Below are 12,438 nucleotides of genomic sequence, written 5' to 3' on the forward strand. Positions count from 1 at the left end.
AAAGTATTAACATAATCCTACATTTTGGCATGTGAGAATGTTGTCCAGCATTTGATCTCAGATCTGGGTATGCTTATGAAAGCTTTTAGGCCATGGATCCCAAGGCAGGTTGGTTCACAAGTAACCTGCTGCAATTTGCCTGTGCAGTGCATTCGGAAAGTATTCAGGCCCTTGACTTTTTCCACATTTTATTACGTTACAGCCTTATTCTAAAATGTATTAAATAAAACATTTTCCTCATCAATCTACACACAATACCCCATAATGACAAAGTGAAAACTGTTTTTTAGAAATGTTTGCAAATGTATAAAAAATTAAAAACAGAAATACCTTATTTACATAAGTACTAAGACCTTTTGAAATTAAACTCAAAATTGAGCTCAGGTGCATCCTGTTTCCATTGATCATCCTTAATTGGAGTCCACCTGTGTTAAATTCAAATGATTGGACATTATTTGGAAAGGCACACACTTGCCTGTATAAGGCCCCACAGTTGACAGTGCATGTCAGACCAAAATCCAAGCCATGAAGTCGAAGTAATTGTCCGTAGAGCTCCGAGACAGGATTGTGTCAAGGCACAGATCTGGGGAAGGGTACCAAAACATTTCTGCAGCATTGAAGGTCCACAAGAACACAATAGCCTCCATCATTCTTAAATGGAAGACGTTTGGAACCACCAAGACTTTTCCTAGAGCTCGCCACCCGGCCAAACTGAGCAATTGGGGGAGAAGGGCCTTGGTCAGGGAGGTGACCAAGAACCCAATGTTCACTCTAACAGAGCTCAAGATTTCCTCTGTGGAGATGGGAGAACCTTCCAGAAGGACAACCATCTCTGCAGCACTCCACCAATCAGGCCTTTATGGTAGAGCGGCCAGACGGAAGCCACTCCTCAGTAAAAGGCCCATGACAGCCTGCTTGAAGTTTGCCAAAAGGCACCTGAAAGACTCTCAGACCATGAGAAACAAGATTGAACTCTTTGGCCTGAATGCCAAGCGTCACGTCTGGAGGAAACCTGGCACCATCCCTACGGTGAAGCATGGTGGTAGCAGCATCATGCTGTGGGGATGTTTTTCAGTGGCAGGGACTGGGAGACTAGTCAGGATCGAGGACAAGATGAACGGAGCAAAGTACAGAGAGATCCTTGATGAAAAAAAAACCTGCTCCAGATCGCTCAGGGCCTCAGACTGGGGGCGAAGGTTCACCTTCCAACAGGACAATGCCCCTAAGCACACAGCAAAGACAACGCAGGAGTAGCTTTGGAACTACATGTAGTCTCTGAATGTCCTTGAGTGGCCCAGCCAGAGTTCAAACCTGATCAAACATCTCTGGAGACCTAGAATAATAGAATAATAGTGAAGACATCAAAACAATGAAATAACACATATAGATGTAGAAACCAAAAAAGTGTTAAACAACTCAAAATATATTTGAGATTCTTCAAAGTAACCACCCTTTGCCTTGATGACAGCTTTGCACACTCTTGGCATTCTCTCAACTAGCTTCACCTGGAATACTTTTCCAACTGTCTTGAAGGAGTTCCCACATATGCAGAGAAGTTGTTGGCTGCTTTTCCTTCACTCTGCAATCCAACTCATCCCAAACCATCTCAATTGTGTTGAGGTCATGTGATTGTGGAGGCCAGGTCATCTGATGCAGCACTCCATCACTCTCCTTCTTGGTAAAAATAGCCCTTACACAGCCTGGAGGTGTGTTGGGTCATTGTCCTGTTAAAAAACAAATGATAGACAGACTAAGCGCAAACGAGATGGGATGGCGTATCGCTGCAGAATGCTGTGGTAGCCATGCTAGTTAAGTGTGCCTTGAATTAAAAATAAATCACCAATCACCAGCAGAGCACCCCCACACCATCACACCTCCTCCTCCATGCTTTACGGTGGGAACCACACATGCGGAGATCATCCTTTCACTTACTCTGCATCTCACAAAGACACGGACAGACCAAAGGACAGATTTCCACTGGTCTAATGTCCATTGCTCGTGTTTCTTGGCCCAAGCAAGTCTCTTCTTCTTATTGGTGTCCTTTAGTAGTGGTTTATTTGCATCAATTCGACCATGAAGGCCTGATTTTCCTCTGAACAGTTGATTTTGAGATGTGTCTGTTACTTGAACTCTGTGAAGCATTTATTTGGGCTGCAATCTGAGGTGTAGTTAACTCTAATGAACGTATCCTCTGCAGCAGAGGTAACGCTGGGTATTCCTTTCCTTTGGCGGTCCTCATGAGAGCCAGTTTCTTCATAGCGGTTGATGTTATTTGCAACTGCACTTGAAGAAACTTTTAACGTTCTTGAAATGTTCATGTCTTAAAGTAATGATGTAGTGTCATTTCTCTTTGCTTATTTGAGCTGTTCTTGCCATAATATGGACTTGGTCTTTTACCAAATAGGACTATCATCTGTATACCACCCCTACCTTGTCACAACACAACTGATTGGCTCTAATGCATTAAGAAGGAAAGAAATTCCACAAATTCACTTTTAAAGGCACACCTGTTTATTGAAATGCATTCCAGATGACTACCTCATGAAGCTGGTTGAGAGAATGCCAAGAGTGTGCAAAGCTGTCATCAAGGCAAAGGGTGTCTACTTTGAGGAATCTCAGATATATTTTGATTTGTTTAACACTTTTTTGGTGTCTACATTATTCCATATGTGTTATTTCATAGTTTTGATGTCTTCACTATTATTCTACAATGTAGAACATAGTCAAAATAAAGAAAAATCCTGGAATGAGTAGGTGTGTCCACACTTTTGACTGGCACTGTATGTAAATGTGATATTTCAGTTTTTTGTTTTTAATACATTTGCAAAAATGTCTTAAAACCTGTTTTTGCTTTGTCATTATGAGGTATTGTGTGTAGATTGTTGAGGTGGGGAAAAACGATTTAATCAATTTTAAAATAAGGCTGTAATGTAACAAAATGTGGAATAAGTCAAGGCGTCTGAATACTTTCCGAATGCACTGTACAGATTAAAATAATCCTGAAACTTCAGATGCAACTTCATATGGAACAACTGATATAAACAGACTTGAAACATCATCCACAACCACAGATACAATAAAAAACATCAACCAAATCTGAAAAGTCATCCACCACCACGTTTAGAACATCCCCATCAACCAAACCTGAAACATCATCCAAATATACAAAAATCCCATCAACTGCACTTGAAAAATCGGTGAAAGTCAGTTCTGATTCTTAAACCTTTACAACAGATGGAACCATAGCCACTATTTCATTAGAAAAACTATCAACAGCCTACATTCAAACATCTGAAACTGAGCTACAAGTGACTCTTCAGCTATTGCTGTATCTGCAACACGGTTGATAGTTACATAAGAAATGATAACCTGAAGCATCATCCACAGCCACATACACAACATCCTCATCAACCGAAACAGACACACCATCCACAACTAAAACATTCCCATCAACCAAACTTGAAACATCATCCATAATTACAACTCTAACATCATCCACAACTACAGCATCCCTATCACCTGAAACTGAAACATCAACTACAACTACAACATCCCTCTCAACCGAAACTAAAACATCATCCACAACTACAGATAAAACATCCCAATCAACCAAACCTGAAACATCATCCCACAGCCACTACACAACATTCCCATAAACCGGAGCTGAAACATCATCCACAACTACAACATTCCCATCAACCAAAACTGAAACATCATCCACAACTACAGATACAACATCCCAATCAACCAAACCTGAAACATCATCCCACAGCCACTACACAACATTCCCATAAACCGGAGCTGAAACATCATCCACAACTACAACATTCCCATCAACCAAAACTGAAACATCATCCACAACTACAGATACAACATCCCCATCAACCAAACCTGAAACATCATCCCACAGCCACTACACAACATTCCCATAAACCGGAACTGAAACATCATCCACAACTACAACATTCCCATCAACCAAACATGAAACATCATCCAGAACCACATACACAACATCCCCATCAACCAAACCTGAAACATCATCCACAATTACAACTGAAACATCCACGACTACAACATCCCTATCAACCCAAATTGAAAAATCATCCACAAGAAGGAGGAGCGGCGACGTATAAATCATTTCAAATTCCTTATATTAAGCAAACCAGACGGCACCTATTTTTATATTTAAATGTTGTTGTTTTTTACGGATAGCCAACACTCAGACATAATTTACAAATGAAGCATGTGTATTTAGTGAGTCTGCCAGATCAGAGGCAGTGGGGGTCATCCTGAGATGTTCTCTTGATAAGTGAGTGAATTGGACCATTTTCCTGTTCTGCTAAGCATTCAAAAATGTAACTAGTACTTTTGGGTCTCAGGGAAAGTGTATGGAGTAAAAAGTCCATTATATTCTTTAGGAATGTAGTGAAGTAAAAGTTGTGAAAAATGTAAATAGTAAAGTACAGATACCCCCAAAAAACTACTTAAGTAGTACTTTAAAGTATTTTTGCCTAAGTATTTTACACCATTGCTTTCTTCACTTGTTGAATACATCTCTGTCAGATATTCCCTGTTTGATGGTATACTCTGTATCAGAGTTTCACAGCCAGAGGTATTAATAGAGGGAGAATTTCACACCAATCAATGACAATGAATATTTAAAACTGATTATATTTATATTTTGATTATAGTTTCTTTGCTTGCCAGAAGCTCTTATCTTAATCGTCTCACTAAGTGTACATTTAATATGTTATTAATTTATGAAGCAACCTGCTCTATATTGTGTTAGTCTCTGTTGATTTTCTTCTCATGGACAGAACACGATATGGATGGGAAAGACCTCTAATCCCAAAGAAAGAACAAACCTGCTTTATAAAAAATACACTCACAAACACATATTTGGGTGGTTGACTTCTGCCGTTAATTTATTTTTCCGCTCAAAAGCCTCGTTCGTTCCTTACAATGCATAGACAAACAAACGGACATTTTGTTAAGAGAAGTCACTAAACATGCCATTCCATTTACTTTGGGGTCGATTTACCACCGTACTCCTGAGGATTCCCTCTGAATCCATGAGTTAGGTCTGAATACGACCTCTTACCCCTTTACCTTTAGTCAGCTTCAATTGTATTCAAAGTGCACATGTCAAAAATCTAAAAGGTGTTTAATGGCTTTACAATGAAGTATAATCTCTTTCCAAAACATCCCACAAAACAGATGATTACAGGAGCATGATAGGCACTGAGCTAACAGTCAACAAAGTAATCTCAACTTTACATACTGTACAAAACTGGACAATGGAGGAGGACAGCGACAGAGGACGATAAAAAAATGTAGGATAATGGTCTGCTACTCATACAGGCATTCAGACATACAGGAAGGGAGTGGGAGGAAGGGAGAAACCTCCTCGTCAAACTGCAGGAGAGCTTAAGATTCATGGATGTATAAAATCAATGCAACAAGGACAAAACTCAACAACTAAACAAAACACACATTTAACAGTCAATGGACACAAACATAAAAATTAAAAAATTAAATACAAAAATACATAAAAAATTAACGAATATGTGACCTTCGTCTGTATTTTCCCCCCAAATCATTAACTGAACTAGGGATGAGGGAAAAATTGTTGTTCAGAGCCAAACTGGAAGCCTATGGTGCATCTCATTTCAGTGAAGGAGGAGCCGACAACAACAGCAAAAACACATTTTGTCCATTTCAAACATTTCAAATGAGCCCATTGAAGACACCACAATGTTTTCGAGGGACACTTCAAGGAGAGACAGGCACATACTGAATACTGAACTTATAAGACAGAGGGGTTACATGTGCTTATTTGTGTGTGTTTGACAGAGATAAAGCTGTTATAGAGCCCTGGAACGGATATGTTGGGCCTTGGTGCCTGGTACACATATGTTGGGCCTTCGTGCAGGGACAAAGCCATTTTTGCAGTAGCATTTGAACGAACCAATGCTGTTGACGCACCGGGCATTCTTGCATGGATTAACTCGAACCCCTGGTTCAGCACACTCATCAATATCTGAAAAGAGAGAGAGAGAGAGAGGGAGGGAGAGAAAGAGGGAGAAGGTTTGAAACAAAACAGAGAGTTCGCCATCTCTGCCTGCACATCTATTTACATATGAAATCAACAACCAGATGTTCCTTTAAATTCTAAATTAGATTTCAGGCATTGTCGGTCAAAACACTTGAACAAAGGACAACAGCTACAAATTATACAGAGACACTTCTGTTCACAGAATTCATAAGCATCCAATTGACAAGACAGGCAGAATATGTGGGTTGTTAACATACCTGTGCAGCGGGTGCGGGAGTGGTCCAGTCTAAAGCCTGTGTTACAATCACACATAGTGCTCAAGTAGGAACGCACACAGCGGCCATTGGCACAACTACACTCATCTGAGTCCTCTTCTGAACTATCGCCTTCTGAGCCAAAACAGAAAAAGAGAGCGCGCGAGAGAGAAAGAAAGATAGAGAAAGAGAGACAGAGAAAGAGAGCGAAAGATAGAGAGAGAGAAAGATAGAGAGAGAGAGAGAGAGAGAGAGAGAGAGAAAGAGAGAGAGAGAAGGAGAGATACAGGAGAGAGGGAGAGAAAATATTATTCAAGTGGTAGAGTTTGTGCTCTGAGGTGATTTTATAACCAAATTCAGAGAATAATAAAATATATTACAGGCATTACCAGTACCTGGGTTGTAGTTGGCGAAAGCTGCCAGGAAATCTCCCTCACCATCAGACTCTGTCTCCAAGTGCATGTCACACAGCCGGTTAAAGATCACTGAACGAGAGGAAGAATTAAGATGAACTTAATTAAGTTATTAGTATTAGACTACTAATATTAGAGTATTAGAGTATTAGACTACTATGCCGATACAGGCTAAAACTGTAATGACCAGCAGACTAGACACTAAAAACCAGTCAAATAATGACTGAGTACTGGTGCCCACCTGAGTTTCTTTGGGGGCAGGTCCTACACTCAGGGCCCCAGCCACGGCCATAGTGACAGCAGCACTCAGAGTAGGTGAACACCAGGCCGTTTCTGGGGTGGCTGCAGATCAGATCCTCATCCACCTGCAGGAAACACACGTCCTTATGGGCCGCAGTGCGGTCTAAGGTAGAGAGGGGGAAAGGGAGAGAAAGAGACAGATAGAGAGCGAGCGAGAGAGAGAGAGAGAGAAAGAGACAGAGACAGATAGAGAGAGAAAGAGCAAGAGAGAGAGAGAGAGCAAGAGGGAGAGAGAGAGAGAGAGCAAGAGAGCAAGAGCGAGAGAGACAGAGAGAGAGAGACAGAGACAGAGAGAGAGCAAGAGAGAGAGAGAGAGCAAGAGAGAGAGCAAGAGGGAGAGAGAGAGAGAGAGAGAGAGAGAGAGAGAGCAAGAGAGAGGGAGAGAGAGAGAGAGAGAGAGAGAGAGAGAGAGAGAGAGAGAGAGAGAGCAAGAGGGAGAGAGAGAGAGAGAGAGAGAGAGAGAGAGAGAGAGAGAGAGAGAGAGAGCAAGAGAGAGGGAGAGAGAGAGAGAGAGAGAGAGAGAGAGAGAGAGGAATATTAAGGATTATTCCATCAAATCAACAAGCCAATCTTTGCTTCTACATTATAGAGCAGGCCAGATCCTGCCACTTATAATGACCTCTATGATTAACCAAGTCATTACTCAGCATGTTAATAGGCGGCAGGTAGATATGAATAAGTGATGAGGCTTAGCTTGAGGTGGTAGGGCTCAGTGCTATACCAGACCCCTCCTCTGCACATTCATTTACAGTCACACATCACACACAAGGATGGCCCCATAAAAACCACACAGACACAATAAAGTAAAAGCTAGATTGTCAATACAAACTTGTGAGACTTTACAACAAGAATATGCAAAGAAAGTAACACAATCGGAAGAGTAATGTCACAACATCGTATCCAAGTGTTACAGCATCACATGTATCGCAACAGTCAACAGTTTGGTTAAAAGGAGAAACAATGCTTTGGAGAAAGGTGCAGAAAATGCCACAAGCAATATCACTTTTACTTATACTCTCCCATTTTACTTATACTCTCCCATTTTACTTATACTCTCCCATTTTACTTATACTCTCCCATTTTACTTATACTCTCCCATTTTACTTATACTCTCCCATTTTACTTATACTCTCCCATTTTACTTACACTCTCCCATTTTACTTATACTCTCTCACTGCGTCTCAGACGCACAAGCACATGCACACAATGAAGGATGAAGTAATGAAGTGTTTTCCTGTGACTATGCAAGCTTAGTGGGGCAACCACATAAACGGAAACTGAGAAATGTGCAACAGGATCACACTGGACCTATAGAACTGAGATCACATTGACCATCTCAAGTCTCATGATCTCCCTGACTAAACTGAGAGTGTGTTTCTATAGAAACAAGCAAGAGGGGGAGTGCTGAGCCTGTGCATGGAGTCAGTATTGGGGAACGGGGGCTCAAAGGGGGAGTAGTTAAAAAGAGTAGCAGGAGTGGCAGGTGTACAGGTAAGCCAAAACTCAGGTGAGCTGAGCACTGATTGGTTAGGCTCAGGTGAGTTGAGTGCCGATTGGTTATACCCACCGTCATAGACGCACTGTTTGAGCGCTGCGCTGAAGGTGAGGGGCTGGGTACATATACAGTGAAAGGAGCCGGGTGTGTTCACACACCTCCCATTCTTACAGTACGAGGGGTCCTGGCACTCATTGATATCTGCAAGGGGCACCACAGACACCACAGACATGGGTTACACAACCTACGGACGGAGGGACAGACACCAGCCTGGGGCCAGCTCTTAATGTGATGTAACGTTGAACAGGCCTACTGGCAGATCACTATGTTACACTGCTTCCTGAGAGCATGCACCAGAGTGTTTGGGTGTTTATTGATGGGTTGAGGATCTTCACAATTAACATGGCCCAGTAGTGGCTATAGTATAGGACCAGGGTTGTGTTTGAATTCATCTCTATCTATCTACAGTATGTCAGGAGTTGACAAACGTTTTGGATCCAGGGACCCATTTTGTGATAGCAAATTCATCAGGGACCCCCCACAAAAGCAGAACACAACTCGGACTTTGGAGTGCGATAAAAATAGCATACAAGGATACAATAGCATACTGTGACAGCTGCAGTGCATGGCCAGACTAACCAAGTCTCAGGCCCTGGGAAATAACATTTTAAAGGCCCCACTCTTTGCATTGGAGATAACATTTTAAAGCTAATTTTCTGCAACTTTACACATTTTGCCATAGGCAGAGAGAAAATGTTGCAGTTTAAAACCTAATTTCCTGCAACTCCTCACATTTCCACATGGGGCAGACAGACAATTTTGCAGTTTTAAAGCTTAAATGACAGTGCATTTATGTTCAAAACAACATTTTTAGGGAATACAAGAAGTATTTAAAAACTGGATTTAAAAAACTGGATCATTGATGGAGTACTGTGGATCCCTGTGAGCCTCCCAGGCCCTGTTGTGCATCCAAGGGTATATTATAGATACAAAATATTAGTTTGCATTGCACTTTCTACACTTCTTCCACATACCCCTTGGACAAATCAGTTACATTTTTAATATTTATACAAAAAAAATCTGTCCGTGGTCGCCCTGCAGTACCTCCGCGAACCCCAGGTGTCCAGTTGGTGAACCACTTATCTATGTGACAGATATGAGGTTATGTGAATGTAAGAGCGTTTGAGGTTGGAGGGGCAGGCCTGGCTGATTAGTAGTTTTAGACTGGAACTAACATTATAAAACATTCTCTCATTCATCCTCCCTCGCCCATACACAGAGATTCACCACTGAGAACCAACCCACTGTGAACTACACTACCCAGCCATCTCACACCACCACCTCCAAATCATCCATCCTGAGATTCCTGAGCCCACCTCCTCCCCTCTTAGTCTCCTCTCCTCCACTTACCAGCCTGCTCCTCTAAGGTCACACAGCTGTTGCGGTCAGTGGCCAGGATCCAGGGGGGAGAGCAGATGCAGTAGTAGGACCCAGGGGTGTCCACACAGTGGCCACTCTTACAGTTCAATTGATCCTGGCACTCATCCACACCTGCAGCAACAAAAAAACACTGCTGACTTAACACACGTCCTCCTCTCTGGCCTGGCCTGGCCTGGCCTGTACCGCCCTGTGTGTGTGGATACAGCATGTACAGTAGAGGGCCTCTAGCCAGACCTCACCTGCCACAGTGGGAATGACACACTTCTTATTGGAAGCATCTGGGGTCCAGGGAGAGTTACAGGTGCAGTAGAAGGAGCCTCTGATGTTCTTACACTGACCGTTGGTACACAGAGACTCATCGTGGCACTCATTCACATCTGAGGAGACATTAACATACAGGATCTGTGACTAAATGGGATCATCTGATATGTATTAATTAAGCAATAAGGTCCGAGGGGGTGTGGTATACGGTGAATATACCGCAGCTAAGGCACAACGCAATGCGGCGTGCCTGGATACAGCTCTTAGCCGTGGTATATTGGCTATATAACACAAACCCCTGAAGTCCCTTATTGCTATTATAAACTGGTAACCAATGTAATTAGAGCAGTAAAAATAAATGTTTTGTCATACACGTGGTATACGGTTTCATATACCACGGCTGTCAGCCAATCAGCATTCAAGGCTCGAACCACCCAGTTTATAATGTGTAATAATACATCGGTGTGTTTTGGTGTAGGCCTGAGTGAGGTGGGGCTCAGTGGTTACCAATGCACTCCAGTAGGTTGCTGTCGTAGTAGAAGCCCTGTTGGCAGTAACATTCATAGCCAGGCTGTGTGTTCATACAGCGGCCCTCCTTACAGATCTCATTGGAGAAGAGCACACACTCATCGATATCTGTACACAGAGAGACAGGAGCAACAATCTCAACACAAACAAACTCCTGAAAACAAATCCTGCCATGTAAATGAATGCTGTAAATCTGACAACAGCAAACCCACCGTGGTCGGGCTGAGGTTGTGTAGCTACTCACCAATATGGACAGACAGGCCGTACTCAGTTACTCCCTCCTCCTGGTAGAAACCTCGGCCCACTGGACACAAGGAATGGAACTCAGCTGGTTGGAGGAAAAACAACCAGCTTACTTTAGTACTTTAGAGTGACATTGAACAGTGCAATTAACTGAACAGATACCCAGCCCACTTGATGGCTCAGAGGCTTGGTAAACTATTGTGTGTATGTATATATTTATTTATATTCATGCATTTATATATTCTTTATTTATATATTCTTAATTCCATTCCTTTACTTTAGATTTGTGTGTATTGTTGTGAAATTGTTAGATATTACTTGTTAGATATTACTGCACTCTTGGAGCTAGAAACACAAGTATTTCGCTACACCGGCAATAACATCTGCTAAACATGTGTATGTGATCAATACAATTTGATTTGATGTTGTTGGGCCTGAGGTACGTACATGAGTGGTAGACGGGGCAGGGGTAGATCTCACAGTGGTCCCCCCAGCCCACGCCGATGGAGCAGCAGCACTCCTGCTTGGTGACGTTGGTGGCCAGGACACTGTCACAGAACACTGTGTCATCCAGGTTCAGGTAACACTCCTTCTTATCCTCCATGTCCACCTCAATCTCTGGATGGAGAGGGAAGACAGGACATAGATTGGTGTGTGTGTGTGTGTTTGTGTGTGTGCATGCAGAATACAGCTATATAGAGAGAGGGCTGAGAGGATATCAGTAATCTTACCCTCACAGCTGTGCTTGTCCTCAGACAGAATGAAGCCGTCTTTGCACACACACACATAGGAGCCCTGTCTGTTCTCACACACACCATGAGGCTGGCACAGACCCCTGTCTGTCGCACACTCATCTATGTCTGAGTGGGTGGGTGGAAGGGAGAGAGAGAGAGAGAGAGAGAGAGAGAGAGAGAGAGAGAGAGAGAGAGAGAGAGCGAGAGAGAGGGAAGGAGAATGTGTTACTATCATCATGACTTCCATTAAAGGCCCAGTGGAGTCAAAAACATAATTTTTCTGTGTTTTATATATATTTTCACAATAGGAGGTTCGAATAATACTGTGAAATTGTGAAAATTATGATAATGCCCTTTTAGTGTAAGAGCTGTTTGAAAAGACTGCATGAAATATCAGTCTGTTTTGGGGGGAGGGACTTTTGGCCTTCCATGGTGACATCACCATGCAGTAAATTAGTTAATAGACCAATAAGAAAGTGATGTCCAAAACCTTTCTGCTAATAACAGCTAAATGCCAGTTTCCCCCTCCCCAACCTCTTAGCGCTAGGGGTAAAAAAAAGTTCCCAATGTAAACGGACATTTTCTCTGGCCCAGATCGTAGAATATGCATATAATTTACAGATTGGGATAGAAAACACTCCAAAGTTTCCAAAACTGTCAAAATATTGTCTGTGAGTATAACAAAACGTATTCTGCAGATGAAAACCTGAGAAAA

General features: G+C 42.4%; 1 protein-coding gene across 1 annotated transcript in view; it reads right to left on the reverse strand.

The window, feature by feature from the left end:
* Positions 1-4,907: 4,907 nt before the first annotated feature.
* Positions 4,908-12,438, reverse strand: part of LOC120021381 (latent-transforming growth factor beta-binding protein 3-like) — a 51,320-nt gene continuing 43,789 nt past the window's right edge. The window contains exons 19-29 of the mRNA XM_038965128.1: positions 11,721-11,849; positions 11,437-11,607; positions 10,991-11,074; positions 10,726-10,854; positions 10,197-10,334; positions 9,928-10,068; positions 8,590-8,718; positions 6,964-7,125; positions 6,705-6,794; positions 6,313-6,444; positions 4,908-6,040 (exon numbers count right to left, since the gene is read on the reverse strand). Coding sequence (XP_038821056.1) covers positions 5,865-6,040; positions 6,313-6,444; positions 6,705-6,794; positions 6,964-7,125; positions 8,590-8,718; positions 9,928-10,068; positions 10,197-10,334; positions 10,726-10,854; positions 10,991-11,074; positions 11,437-11,607; positions 11,721-11,849 — 1,481 coding nt within the window. The 3' untranslated portion in view covers positions 4,908-5,864. The remainder of the gene's footprint in view (positions 6,041-6,312; positions 6,445-6,704; positions 6,795-6,963; positions 7,126-8,589; positions 8,719-9,927; positions 10,069-10,196; positions 10,335-10,725; positions 10,855-10,990; positions 11,075-11,436; positions 11,608-11,720; positions 11,850-12,438) is intronic.

The sequence above is a fragment of the Salvelinus namaycush genome, chromosome 26 (assembly GCF_016432855.1).
Source record: "Salvelinus namaycush isolate Seneca chromosome 26, SaNama_1.0, whole genome shotgun sequence".
NCBI classification, from domain to species: domain Eukaryota; kingdom Metazoa; phylum Chordata; class Actinopteri; order Salmoniformes; family Salmonidae; genus Salvelinus; species Salvelinus namaycush.